Source organism: Thalassophryne amazonica, chromosome 17 (assembly GCF_902500255.1).
Source record: "Thalassophryne amazonica chromosome 17, fThaAma1.1, whole genome shotgun sequence".
Classification (NCBI taxonomy): domain Eukaryota; kingdom Metazoa; phylum Chordata; class Actinopteri; order Batrachoidiformes; family Batrachoididae; genus Thalassophryne; species Thalassophryne amazonica.
Window position 1 is genome coordinate 22,640,945 of NC_047119.1, and position 15,173 is coordinate 22,656,117.

The window sequence follows — 15,173 nt, forward strand, 5'->3', positions numbered from 1 at the left end:
GTTATGTGAGGGTAAATTTTGCCTCTTCTTGAAATGTAACCTTTTGACATCAATAAGTAGAAAATCCCAGTATGGACCTGTGTGCCACATTTAGTCTCTTATTGAGAGTAAAGGTCTGATTTTCAGAGCCTGCTTTCCCCCCCCACCCCTACTACCACCACCACCACCACTACCACCACCCCCAAATGAGGCAGCAGTACTAATGAAGCAGGGTAAGTGTTAAAAAAACAGGAGCTTTGTGCGCTAAAAATATATCCACCAGCTCTGCCTACGTTTCCCAGCATGCATGGCGCAGAGAGCCGGACGTGTCGTTTGTTATAAAGCTGATCTCCGGCATCTGAAACGGACCAATGCGCAGTGGGTGAACCTGCCGTGGCCACGATGGGACGCGCACGGAGAAACGAGAGCCCGTGGAGGAATTTTAACTGAACTGGAGCCCCATTATGTGACGTCATAAAGAATCAACAACAAAAAAGAAGGCAACAAAAACAAAATGAGAGAATGGATCCGGTGACACGGGTGCTGAAGTTGGCCCTGCCGCGTCCTGTGGATGTTGCAGCGCTCCGCCCGGCTGTGAGGAGATAACGGACTCACCTCCTCTGCGCGCCTCCGCTCGCTGCTCCTCGCTGGAGACTTTGCAGTGACTTATTTTAGGTAGACTTTGATGCATGTTTTGCTGCTTTTCATCCCCTGATTGCATCGCGCAAGTGCGCCGCACGAGCTCTTAATCCGCACATTTTGCGTCTCTGTGGAAGAAATCCGACCCCCCACCCCCATCAACCATTGTGATGAACGAAAACTGTCCCGGATTAAAACTGCTCCATCTCTGAGTTTCTCGTAAACTCAACCAGGCCAGCTGTCTTGCCAAAACCATAAGATGTGTTGCGTTCTGGTGCTTGTCACCAGCTTTCCACTCGCGGAACAAGAGAACGCGTCACCAAAGATGCGCGTCTTTGTCAATTATTTAGCTCTTGATTAACCTGGATCTTCTCAGCAGCACCTTTCCAGTGGATGCGTGTTGGCTCGCACACTTCACTTTAATGATTTCTTGCCCAAAAGCATGAAAATAGGCGCGTACTGATGTTTTCCTGCGCGTTTTTACGCACGGGGAAGCCATGCGCTCTAACATCTCCTTTATGATAGTTGCCTTTTGAGCAAAGGATTTCTCTGACACATTTCGCTATGAGTTAAGGAAGAAAAAAAAAACACCCTTGATATTTTTGTAGGAACATGATGTGAAACCAGCTGAGCTTTTCTTCCTGTTTTCATGCATCTTTCTTCTTTTCCTGCAGACATCTGGACGTTGTTGTGGATTGTGTTGCTTTAAAGGCGATGGGCTGTATCCAGAGTATCAGGTGTAAGCCCAAGAGTGTCAGAGATAGCGTCATCGTCTTGGAGGTGAACACTTCCATCGATTCCAACCCCACCAGCATCGACGAGTCATCCAGCGTGGTCCTGCGCTACCGGACGCCGCATTTCAGAGCTTACGCGCGTGTGCTGGTGCCGCCAGTGGCCGCTAAAGAGACGTGGACCATCGGCTGGATTCAAGCCTGCAACCACATGGAGTTCTACAACACGTATGGAAACAAAGGGATGTGAGTAAATACACGTGCTCCGCTCCGGCGACCATCGTTAATGTAAATATGCACATTTGGTATCACATTCCAATCAAGGGATCTTATCCTGTGCGCATGAGAGAAGGTATTGTAATCGTGCAAATAAATAAATAAAAATACCAGCTTGATGAATTTTCACCAAACTTGGAGGAAATACTGCTTTGGTTAGTGTCTCATGACTAATTTTTGGAACAGATTGGCCAAAGATCAAGATCACGGTCAAGGTCGTGCAAACTATAGGACCAAAAACCGGGTTTGCCATAAAACCACTGGATATATTTCCACCAAACTTAGCAGGATTACTTAGATTAGTGTATCCAGATGATTGCCTTTTGGAATATATTGGTCAAAGGTCAGTGTCAAGCAAAACACAGACCAAAACACATACCAAAATATCTCCTCTACCAATGTGGCTAGAGAGTTTATTGAAAGCTCATTTTGGTCAATGAAATATTTGTGATCAGTTTTTGTTAGTGACTACATGATGATGTCAAAATATGAAGTCATATATAATAAAATAAATAAATAATACTTACAAGTCGAGTATGCATCAGTTCTCTGATACCTTTCAGTTTTCATATTTTCCCTCAAGCTGATAGAGATCACTGTGTGAATTAAGATAAGATTTTACACAATAGAATTTGGAATAAATGTGCAAATGTACATTTTAAAGTATATTTCAAGTGGCTATTATGTACATAGAACTAATAATTGTTTAAAAATCACAGTAACAGTCATACTTCTGACAGGCCAAAAGTATAAATTTTAATAATTTGGTTGAGTTTAAAGGCAGAATAAGTAAAATAAAAATAAAATAAATAAATACCAACAACAAGTCACAATCAGTATATAGGTTGCTTTCTTTCAGGTTGGACAATTCTCTCTCATTGCCAGTGTTGGACTGTTGTCCTTTCTGTTTTTCATCGGGGTTTGAGTCCTGGGCATATTTCCTTGTTAAGGAAACAGTCCTTTTTTAATTTCAGTAGCATACCAAAGCATTAATTACATTAAAAAACTGACTCATTGGATTGTATTTCCATCTAATAAATATATGTAGTCCCAACTAAATTAAATAAAATGATCTTGTATGGATGTGCTTTATTTGAGTTGGGGCTACATATACTTATTATATGGAAATCCTGCACATAATTGAATTGAGTTCATCCAATGAGTCCTTTTTTGAGTGTAGATTAAAAACACTTTAAAAATGAAATGTTATATTTACTTAATCTAATTAAGTCAACTGTCTCATAAAAATGAAATGGGGATATGCATTTTGCTTTTCCTACTTAAACACCTATGTTTTGTGGAACTGGTTGAGAGAACTAGATTAAGTATAGCATTTCATTTTTTTAACATCTTAAGTGACATAAACTCAGTTCAGTACATTTTAAAGTTACTAAACTTGACTCAGTTGCAGTGAATGAGCATTATATACTCAACAAAAATATAAACGCAACACTTTTGGTTTTGCTCCCATTTTGTATGAGATGAACTCAAAGATCTAAAACTTTTTCCACATACACAATATCACCATTTCCCTCAAATATTGTTCACAAACCATTCGAAATCTGTGATAGTGAGCACTTCTCCTTTGCTGAGATCATCCATCCCACCTCACAGGTGTGCCATATCAAGATGCTGATTAGACACCATGATTAGTGCACAGGTGTGCCTTAGACTGCCCACAATAAAAGGCCACTCTGAAAGGTGCAGTTTTATCACACAGCACAATGCCACAGATGTTGAAAGATTTGAGGGAGCGTGCAGTTGGCATGCTGACAGCAGGAATGTCAACCAGAGCTGTTGCTCGTGTATTGAATGTTCATGTCTCTACCATAAGCCGTCTCCAAAGGCGTTTCAGAGAATTTGGCAGTACATCCAACCAGCCTCACAACCGCAGACCACGTGTAACCACACCAGCCCAGGACCTCCACATCCAGCATGTTCACCTCCAAGATCGTCTGAGACCAGTCACTCGGACAGCTGCTGAAACAATCGGTTTGCATAACCAAAGAATTTCTGCACAAACTGTCAGAAACCATCTCAGGGAAGCTCATCTGCATGCTCGTCGTCCTCATAGGGGTCTCGACCTGACTCAAGTTCGTCATCGTAACCGACTTGAGTGGGCAAATGCTCACATTCGCTGGCGTTTGGCACTTTGGAGAGGTGTTCTCTTCATGGATGATGCAGAGGAGATGTATTGCACTGCATGAGGCAAATGGTGGTCACACCAGATACTGACTGGTATCCCCCCCCCCAATAAAACAAAACTACACCTTTCAGAGTGGCCTTTTATTGTGGGCAGTCTAAGGCACACCTGTGCACTAATCATGGTGTCTAATCAGCATCTTGATATGGCACACCTGTGAGGTGGGATGGATGATCTCAGCAAAGGAGAAGTGCTCACTATCACAGATTTCGACTGGTTTGTGAACAATATTTGAGGGAAATGGTGATATTGTGTATGTGGAAAAAGTTTTAGATCTTTGAGTTCATCTCATACAAAATGGGAGCAAAACCAAAAGTGTTGCGTTTATATTTTTGTTGAGTGTAGTATGGATGAAGTGCTAAAAAAGGATGTGATCATATCAACTCTGACAGAGTTGATTTAACACTTTTTCAGGGTTTATGCCATCTCCACACTTTTCAGAGTTACAGGAATGCAGAAGAAGAGTTATATTATAGAGAGTACCTTTACGCTCTTCAGGTTTAAAAAATTGGTTACAGCATGGTTGGATTTGAACTTACAACCTTCTATTTATGACAAAAAAACAAAACAAAACAAAACAAAACAAAAAAACAACCATGAACCTTTTCAACCATGTTGCACAGTCAAATGTCATATTTTATTCTTTTCAATGGTTGCTAGCTGAACTCTCTTCTGTTCTCTATTTCACTTTGTTGAATATCCGTGCAAATTTTGCACAAGTAGCATTAATATTGCGTAAGCACAACTCACTCGTACCCAGAATGTTTTATCTGGAGACACTGCAGCAGAGCATGTTTCGGTGCTGCATGTCTTAGATTACACACAGCCACCTCCCCAATATGACTGTGCACGTTTGTGAACGTGTGTCAGTGCATGTGTGAGTGTGTGTGTGTGTGTGTGTGTGTGAAAGACATGGGTTGCTTTATCTAAACACACTGTATTATTGGCAACAATTAGTCAAGTATCAAAATTTGAAGCCTAATATGACTTAAAAAAAAAGAGGGCAGTCCATTAAAAATAGGCTCATGTGAACAGTGGATATCGTAACATTATCTGTTAACCAATTTTGTCATATTATACAAATAATGAATGTTTATGAGTGCAATGGAAAGAATATTTCATGAGGTGAAAGATGGAATGAAAAAACATTCATTCATGAATGAAAAAACATTCATTATTTGTTTTATATAATGCCTAAAATAGATCCTTGTCATTTGATATTTTATTAATTTATAAACAAGAGAAAAGGGACTTGCGTCCTTCCAGGTCCAAGGTCTCTGCCAAAGCTCGGTAGAGAGACCGAGATGCCCCATCTTACACATGTGCCATCTGATGGAGCCTGCTGTGCCCCAGTGCCCCCCCGCAAACCCCGAGCTGTGGCAGGGCCAACCCGGCCTGCCCAGCTTTGCCTCTGGCAAACACTACTTTCTTAGGATCCCCTGACTCGGTCTGGATACCCCTCAGCGCATCCAGCCTTCTCATCCATTACCCAGCGAGTCTGGGAACTGTGTCGGCCACTGTTTGTCTATAAGGCAAACACCATCGCCACTTGCTCATGTGAGCGTGTGGTGGTAACAGCGTGCAATAGCACAAAACATATAGAACCAAAATTGCACGGTACATGGAATACAATGGCAAATGGTAGCCATGATCCATATCACGTAACATACAAAACCACCAATCAAGGCTCTATTTAGGCATTATATAAAATAAAATAATAGAATAGAATGTGTTTTATTGTCATCACAAAATGCAACAAAATTGGAGAGCTGCTCCAGAAAGGTGCCTCACTGCAAACACAAACACCCTCATAAATGCATCGAACACTTCAATTACTGCAACCATTTGCACATCACTCCTGCACAACACATGCATACTGTGAATGATAAAAACACAACACACACAATCTCACTATATTAGGTGAATAAACAGTGTAAAATAATGTAGATAAAGGGTCACCGGGGCGGGGTACTTTGGAGCCTATCCCAGCAGTCATAATAGGCAGCGTACACCCTGGACAGGACGCCACTCAGTCACGGGGCCACATATAGATAGACAAACATTCTCACACACACACACACACACACACACACACACACACACACACACACACACACACACACACACACACACACACACACACACACACACACACACACACACACACACACACACACAGAGAGACAGTTTAAAGATTCCAATTCACCTAATGTGATTGAATGGGATGTGAGAGGAGGCCGGAGCACCCGGAGGGAATCCACGTAAACACAGGTTAGAACATGCAAATTCCACATATATATATATATATATATATATATATATATATACATATATATATATATATATATATATATATATATATATATATATATATATATATATATATATATATATCATGTTTCTTGGCTGTTTAGGATGCAAGAAGTAAAGTTGCTGTCACAAGTGAAACTTCACACTAACAAGGAAGGTTCTTTGATGGTAATAATCCTTCATGACGCTGTAATTGGACTGAACAGCTGAAGATGGTAATGTGGTTAATTCTTCTGTTTGATTTGGTGTATATACTTTAAATTCTGGACACATTCATTGTTCTTTCCTCACACTCTCTCTTTCACAATGACTACACACTGAAGAGCGGCTTCATAGCTTTATGCAGTATTATTGGCGCCTTTTTAATCAGGAACACCAATAATTTCACTAAAACCTCATCAGTAACACTTAAGGGTAAATTAGGGTCGATTAATAAGGGTCGATTAATAAGGGCGCAAATAAATTAAATCCTTTATTACGTGTGTTCATGTTAACTATTCATTTATACAATTTTTAATAATTTCTAAAGCTGATGAACAGCATTAATAAATGATTACTAAACACATGAGCTAACTCTTAATTAACAGTTAGTTAATGCTTATTACTGCATTAACTAACATGAACACCGCTAATAAGTGATTACCAAACACATTACTTAACTCTTAATTAACTGTTTTTGTCAATGCTTATTATGTCAACTAATGTACCTGTACTGTAAAGGGTTACTGGCTCATCTGTATGTTGACAAAATGATCCAAATCTTCCGCTGTGACTTTGTATTTAGTCCTGCACTGGTTAGAAAATTAGTAGTAGATGGAGCAGTGGCACTGGGTCATTTTTTTGTGGGCTGTCTGGTTGGGCATCCTAATATTTTAAGATGTTGCTTGCAAACTGGTCAAATGTCAATTGTGTATCTGCCAGATGTACAGCAATATGGATATTACAGAAACTCACCTTTTCAGCAACTGGGCAATAATAACCATGGGCATGAGGACAATTAGCGCTATAGCAATCTGACATTTGACCCCGATGACCTTGATCTTTACCCAAATGAAGGACATCTGGCTGAATTTGCCAGGTTCTGGAATCCATCTATGTGTGTACCACATTTGGTCCAAACTGGGTTGAAAAATCAGCTACTTGACCATTGGCAAAAGGAATTCTCTAAGAGTAATTGTGGGATCAAACTTCACTGAGAAACCAAGTTTGGTCGAAATGACCAAAAGGACCTAGGAAGAGTAGGTGAACAAGTAGACAGGTAGATGTGACCTTGGCCCCAATGGCCCCTTGGCCCCAACCTTTGGAAAATCTGACCTTTTTGGGCAATTTCAGAAAGCACTTCCATATGTGTGCCGTGTTTGGTGTAAATCAGAGAGAAAAAGCTCAATTTTGACCATTGACCACAATGGACTTGACACCAATGATTGGCCTTTGGTAAATTTGATCTTGCCTGGGCAATTCCAGAATCTACCTCGATATGTGCCGTAAGTTTGGTAGACATTGGTGTCAAAATCAATCTTTTAACCTTTGACCACAATGACCTTGTCTTTTGTTACAAAACAAAGCCTTTCAAGGCATTTCTGGAGTTGACACATCTGCATAAAATGATGGATCCACCTAAAAGGTTTGATAGATACTGGGAAAAGGACCTGGGAAGAGTAGGGAGACAGACAGACAGACAGGCTTATGATACTAACTCTCAGTAGCTACAGAATGTCTCCAAAAGCATGTTTCATCTTTGATTCTGTTCATCTACCAGGTCAAGCTGGGAGCTCCCTGATCTCTGTGATGGGAAGATCGTGGCCATCAGTGACTCGGATGGAGTAAACTACCCTTGGTACGGCAATACCACAGAGACCTGCACCATTGTAGGTCCCACCAAAAAGGACAGCAAGTTCACTGTTAGCATGAATGACAATTTTTATCCCAGCGTGACCTGGGGTGTGCCGGTCAGCGATAGCAATGTGCCTCAACTCAGCAGCATCCACCGTGACCAGAGCTTTACCACGTGGCTGGTGGCCATGAACCAGGCCACCTCAGAGACCATCATCCTGCAGACAATCCGCTGGAGGATGCGGCTTGACATTCGAGTGGATCCAGAGAAGCCGTTGGGCCAAAGGGCTGTTCTGCAAGAGCCCCTGGCCCAGGAACAACCTCAGATCCTGGGACGGAATGAGCCCATCCCTCCTAATGCCACTGTCAAGCCCAATGCCAATGATGCTCAGGTGCTGATGTGGCGGCCAAAGAGCGGTGACCCTGTCGTGGTCATCCCACCCAAATACTGACCTTTAAAACCTGCCTTGGATACCTTAACAGTACGACTTCCTATACAGTCCTTTTTAAAAATTGGTTCAATTTATTTACAATTTTCATGGCTTTAACCTTTTTTGATATTTATTTTTGCCCCATTGCTCTTCTTCCTTAATGTCCCCCCCCCCAAGTCGATGGAGAGAAAACAGGCAGATAAATGAACGTAGGGCTAAACCAGTTCAGGGCTGGGCTTGCAAAAACTGCAACCATTCTACCTTCAAACTAAGTTGATTCTCACTGTGCTAAACAAATCCACTGCAAACAAGAGGATTGTTCCTTTTTTTTTAAATTTGGCACTTTGGGCCAAGGGATGTGTCCGCGCACATGCTGCATAAACCAATAAGCACAAATATTAATACCAGTTGTGTATTTATGTATAGGCTGGCAGAGAGTGCATTTCATTGTTATTGTTGATTCTGTGCTTCTTTTTTCCTGATTCTGAATTATTTTGTGTGACAGTTTTTAGTCCAAAAAAAAAAAAGCAAGACATTCAATCCATGCTGCCTTAAGTTGACATTGCTTTCACCACTGCAAATGTTTTCGCCTTAAATGAAGTGCAATGCAGTATTTTGCTCATTCGTTCTGTCTCTTCTGAATAATTGGTGCTGGAATGTGTGGGTTTAGGTCAGGAACAAGAATCCCACTCGCATCTGTCTTAGAAAAAAAGATACTTTATTGCAAGAAATACTCACAAGGGTTTATGGCAAAAAAAAAAAAAAAAGGGCACAAATACCCCCAACTCGGAAACTGTGAGAGCACATCAAACAAAGTAACAAACTTTAAAAAAATTACAAAATATCAAATAATAACTTACAGTATCAATAAACATGAAAAAAGATGATATAAAAAGAAAGCCAAAAGCATGTAAATACAATTACATGAAATAATGTAATATATGAATGCATTGATAATTAAAGGGGTCCTATTGTACACCTTTTTTTCAAGCTAATGTTGATCACCAGATGAGGTAAAATGACACTGGTTTGCAGCCATAGACACAGGTGATCCTTAAAAAAAGAAAAATTAGATTTTTTTTTTTAAAGAAATGCCCTATTGCATTGCCTCTTACTTCAAATGGAAAGATGCCGCTTGTAGCCACTCTCTCTCAATCTTTCAAAAGTGGGCGTCAGTGTTCCATTGCTGCACAGTGTGTGTGCCTGTGTCACACAGAGTGCAGGCTGACTCAGTGGGCGTGTCTTATGGTGCAAGCAGGAGATCAGAATGGATTTCTGTGGCATATGTCGCAGAAGTCTATAGCAAACCATATTTGCCTAAACTTTCTTTACAGTGGTGTTGTGTCTACATTGTGAAAGTTTGCAATGTTTAACATAAAACCCAGAAAACCTAAAACACTAGCAATTGACCAATATGGGTTTTTCTGTGAGTGAAATTTAGAGATCTGTCTTTGACCACCATCAAAGGTAAATTAACATCCGAGTTGTGCTTGTTGCTAAGGCCAACTTTCAAGTGCACACACCGTCACAGTGTGTGGATGCCGCTCTCACAGCCACCAGCTCTGGCTGACAACAACTGAAAGTCTGATTTACCGTCTGCTGTATGCCACCAACATTAAATTAAATACAGCGATTTAAAAGCTGGGAAGTCGGGTGTTACCATTTTCTTCCAAAATTGGCACGTTCCCAATTGTTTCACAGCACTCGCTGACATCTGCCTGTAGAATGGCAACGCTGACACAAGGGGGAGCACTAAAAACGTACCACATCATGTCCATGCATCGGCAGGCTTTTATCAAATATTTGTTTTTCACAACATGTCCCCTTTAAATGAAGGCAAACTCGAAGTGCTGCTCTCAATGATGACATTAGTGACATCTTTGCTTGTCAACGGTGTTCAACAGACATGCAGTAACAGCTTGAGGTGTTTTGTTTTTTTTTTGTTTGTTTGTTTGGCGTTTAAAAGCTCAGTTTGCTGCTTTATTTCATTTTATTTGTCTTGCACAAGACAGAAAAAAAAGGATTTCCGTTTAGTTATCGTTCCAGGTCAGGGCACCTGTCTACCGTTTGTTGCCACCCTGAATAGTTGTACTCTGTCTTTTTTGCTCTTCATCATCATTCACACAGAATCTCCATCCCCGCCGGAGGTCTTCCTCCTTCTCTTCCCTTGACGTCTTGCTCTTGCATGCAGCAGGCACGCAAGTTTGATCCTGACGGCTCGGTTGGCATATAGATGACCCATTTCTCTGCTCTCGCTGCAGAAACGTGGGGCCTGTCTGCCTTTATTTCACCACAGGCCAGTCAATGCAAGAAACGCATAAACAAACAGCCGTCGTCACCTAAATGACCTTTGAATGATCTCTGAGTGGCTGTTCCTTTAATGTCCGGTCCTCTACTTTTAAGAAGCTGCTACCTCCAGTGTTTTGGCTCCAATCAACGAAGTTATTTGTATGCAAGTCGGATCTCGTGTAAGCTCCTGGTGCTGCACTGGGATCGCTTTACCAGCGAGCAGAGCTTTTTGAAACCCGCCTCAGGCAACATTCCCTCTTTAGTTTTCATCATATTCTGTTTTTTGGTGTTTTGTGATTTGACTCAATAACAGCTTGACATTTCTCTCAGGACCTTAATTACACATGAAAGGATTTCCATTGTGCACTCAGTTGATGCCACAAGCTAAATAACTTTGTTGACACTGAAATTACATTTTCAACCCACACATGGCAACATCAGAAGCTCCTGATCAGTCTGGTTTATGTGTGGCTGAGATGCTCTCTGCTGCAGGAACTGAGGAATAAATGTTATAATTACGCCTGCACGCTCTGATGCCCAAACTCAACCCCACACAGGATACCTGAGGAACATAAATAATTAAAAAAATAATTTAGCAAAACGTTAATTAAGCTTTATAGATAACTTCACCATGGTAACCAGGGGCATAGCCAGGAATTCAATGTGGGGGGGTCGTTGTCCATTAGATGGCTTCGACATACTGTTTTGAGCATTTCAAAACCACTGGGTCATTCAGTGTGAAATTGAAACTGACAAATCCTTTTCTGAAACAATTGTTTCATTTACTTTTTAGCATTTCAACAAAGTCAACCATTTTCTTAACCAACTGTTTCATTCATCGTTTTAAGCACTTAAAACTGAAATTCATTTAACGAAGTGAGGACTTGTCATTGTCCACTAGGTATCACAGTTTTAGTGTTTCATGCATTTTTGAGGCAGTGGATCATTTTATCAAGCAATTGTTTCATTTAGTTTTTTAACAGCTTCAAAACAATTTGGAAGCAACCAATTCATTCAGTTTTTGAACAGATTTGAAAGAGTGAATCATTCATGAGCACCAGTCGACACTATCATGGTGTTTTGAACATTTTTGAAGCAATTGCTTCATTTTGTATTTGAAAACATTTGTGTTTTCAAAATGAATACTTTCAGTTGTTGCTTTGAATGTTTCAAAATTGAGAAGTAAAGTTTCTGAGCTAGTTATTACACTTAGTTTCTTGAACAAATACTAAATTATTTTTTCAATGAATGAAGTCTCACTGTCCATTAGATGCCACCATCACAGTGCTTCAATACAGTGAGTGATTTTTCTGAAGACATTTGTTCATCTGGTGTTTTGAGCATTTTGAAACAGTGACTGATTTTCTAATGCAGTTGTTTCATTTTGTGGTTTGTGCTGCTGGAAAGCTGGAAACTAATTATTTTCAAAAGTAATTCTTTCATTTAAAGTTTTGAGAGTTTCTGAACTGTGAAATCATTTTCTGAACCACTTGTTTAATTTTACATTGAATGCTGGAAACACTCAATTTACTAAAATGTTTCATTTAGTGCTTTGAGAGTTTCTGAACTGTGAATCATTTTCTGAACCACTTGTTTCATTTGCTGTTGAATATTGGAACATTTTATACCGAACATTTTTTAAAAATGTTGTTATTTTGAGTGCTTCAAAACAAAACCATTTCCTCAACCAGTTGTTTGATTAATTAATGATTTTTTTTAAAGCATTTCAACTCAGTGAAATATTTTCGAAAACAACCGTTTGATTTTGTCAAAACTATGAAAACGCTTTGTTTTTGACAGCCCAGTTACACACTTTTTTCATGATAGTCACGAAATGTGTCACATTTTCATGACATGGTCAAGTTTAGTTCACTATTTCTAACCTAACCATACCCCCACCAGGCATCATCCTAAAGTTTGTGACACCATCACAAATTAATTTTGTGATACCAGTTTCACAAATTAAATCACTTTTCGTGATGCCATCACAAACTGTTGTGAGATTGTGAGATCAGGTTGATTTTTGGTGTGTGTGTGTGTGTTGCGGGAGGGCAAAATCAATCCTGAACTACACCTATATAAACAACATCGCAACACTGTAGACTAAAATGTTTTGTGGTAACTTTATCATAAATAAATAATAGCAGTAATAACAAACAGGAAAGAAATGTTCAGACTTGAAACATCTGGGAAATCCCCCAATACAAACACACAAACAAACACACACACACACACCCTTCAAAATGAGGATAAGTGTCTAAAAAGAGCACCTCTGCTCTATGGACTGAATTTAATTGTGCCGAGTCATGCTAATGCAAAGTTTAGCTAAAAGTCTTGTGTGAGTTGCAAAGTCAAATATCAAAGGTCAAAGTGCTTGTATGGGTGAGGGGCTAACACAGTGCTAGACGTGGGACAGGAACATGAAAGGTGACAACAAATTGAACCGTTTGGTGTTTTAAAGCCATCTTAAAATAAAGTTGACATTTACCAAGCTGGACTTGGATGTCAACCACAAGTTATTTCAACTCAAAGGCAGTGTAAGAACTCAGTGACCTTTCACCTATAGCTCACACCTCACGGAAAGCAAAACGGATCCACTTTTAACGGCGAACTGACTATTTAAGGTATAGCTGTGACCTGTAACCACTGTTGATAGCGTTCTAGCTGGACAACATATAATGTATTTAAACTGTGACACTCAAATACTCGTGTGTGTGTGTGTGTGTGTGTGTGTGTGTGTGTGTGCGTGCGCACGCCGGTTAAATCCCAATTGGAGGGATTTAGGGAGAATGACAGGATTCACCAACGTGCTTCTGCCATAGTTGAGTCACAAGTCGCTGTGTCACGCACATAGACGATAAAAACCGGGGACGGAGCGTATACAAACAGCAGCAGTGCTGGTGTGATATGATTGTAGCAGTAGTGTCACATCGGCAACATTTATCAGGTCTGCAGGTGCACTCTGATCACCGCTTACATGTGCAACAAAGCCATATGCACTTTTTGTTTCTTTCTTTTTTATTTTTTTTACAAACAACGAAGGTGACAATACAGTATTGAGGGTTACTGACTGTCAATGAATGACAGTATTTTGCTTGAAATATAAGAAAAAAATTGTGTAATTTCTTCCCTGTTTGTGTTCAAATATGTTAAGATTGTGTTAATGTTGTGTATCTTATGTATACTTCAAAATTATGTTATAGATGCTTTATGTTCTTCCTTATCCAAGCCACAGAAAAACAAAATCACTTGTATTGCGGAGGACAAATAGTGCCAAAACTGAGCCATATCAATGCAGCGAGTGAAGGATGGAGCCAAGAATTAATTTTCAAGTCTTTAAAAAACACCAAATTGTTTCTGAAACTGCATCATTCCCTATATGAAAAAAAGTTATTCTCTGAATTGTTTTGTTTAATGTTGTGAAACAGACAGTCATTTTCTGATGCATTGTTTATTTTTTTCTTTAGAGCATAACAAAACACTAAATCATTTTCCAAAGTAACTATTCTGACCGTTTAAAACAATTAATCATTTACCGAAAAAAAATTGGTGAATTTAGCACTTCAATATTGCGAAGAAGTTATTAAATAATCACTTTGATGATTCCAAAAGTAAATCAGTTTCTAAAAATGTTATTATTGTGCCGTTTTCACATTTCAAAACCGTGATTTATTGAAACACAGCATTGTCATCAAATCACAGAATAATCTTCTGAAATAATTGTTTTCAAAAATAATTTTTGAAAACAGTTGTTTAATTCAGTGTATAAACCTTTTCAAACAGTGAATTGTTCTTAAGAAATTATGTATTTTGTGTTTTAAAGATTACAAAAAAGAAAAAAAAACTAATTTGCATCTTTTTTGTTTGTTTTAAATGTTACAAAACACAAATAATTTACTGATGTAAATTGATCATTTTGTGTTTGAATGTTTAGAAAGGAAATCTTTTTATGATACAATGCATTCATTGCACATTTCACTTCATTTTCTGAGTCATTTTATGAAAAAGATTCATTTTGTCAAGTAATGTTTCATTTACAGCTTTGAGAGTTTCACAAAAGTGAATTATTTACTGGGGCAGATGTTTCAGTTTGTGTTCAAACATACCATAATTTTGTGATGCAACTGCTTCATTTAGCATGGAAGCCTTTTGAAACATTTAATCATTTTCTGAAGCAATACTAAATAATTTTGTAACATAACTTCTACATTTACAGTTTTGAGTATTTCCCAATAGTGACGAATTTCCTGAAGCAATTGTTTCATAAAGTGTCTTTGTTTTGAGTATCTCACAAAAACATTTTTTGGAAACAGTTATTTTGTTTGGATTAAAGTATCAGAAGCCTCACTCTGCCATCAGGTGTGAACTATTTCAGGGGGTTTAATCCTGGAATTCATCCTGACGTTACACCTATGTTATAGGTGGTTTAGGATATAGTTCAAGACTTTTCAACTGCAGAAAGTTTTGGTCAACCACAAACAT

At 39.2% G+C, this 15,173-nt stretch overlaps 1 protein-coding gene across 1 annotated transcript; it reads left to right on the top strand.

The window, feature by feature from the left end:
- Positions 1–282: 282 nt before the first annotated feature.
- Positions 283–14,009, top strand: fam78ab (family with sequence similarity 78 member Ab). The gene is made up of 3 exons (XM_034191995.1): positions 283–654; positions 1,293–1,595; positions 7,898–14,009. The coding sequence occupies exons 2-3, from the start codon at positions 1,333–1,335 to the stop codon at positions 8,421–8,423; spliced, it is 789 nt and encodes a 262-aa protein (XP_034047886.1). The 5' UTR covers positions 283–654; positions 1,293–1,332; the 3' UTR covers positions 8,424–14,009.
- The last annotated feature ends 1,164 nt before the right edge of the window (positions 14,010–15,173 follow it).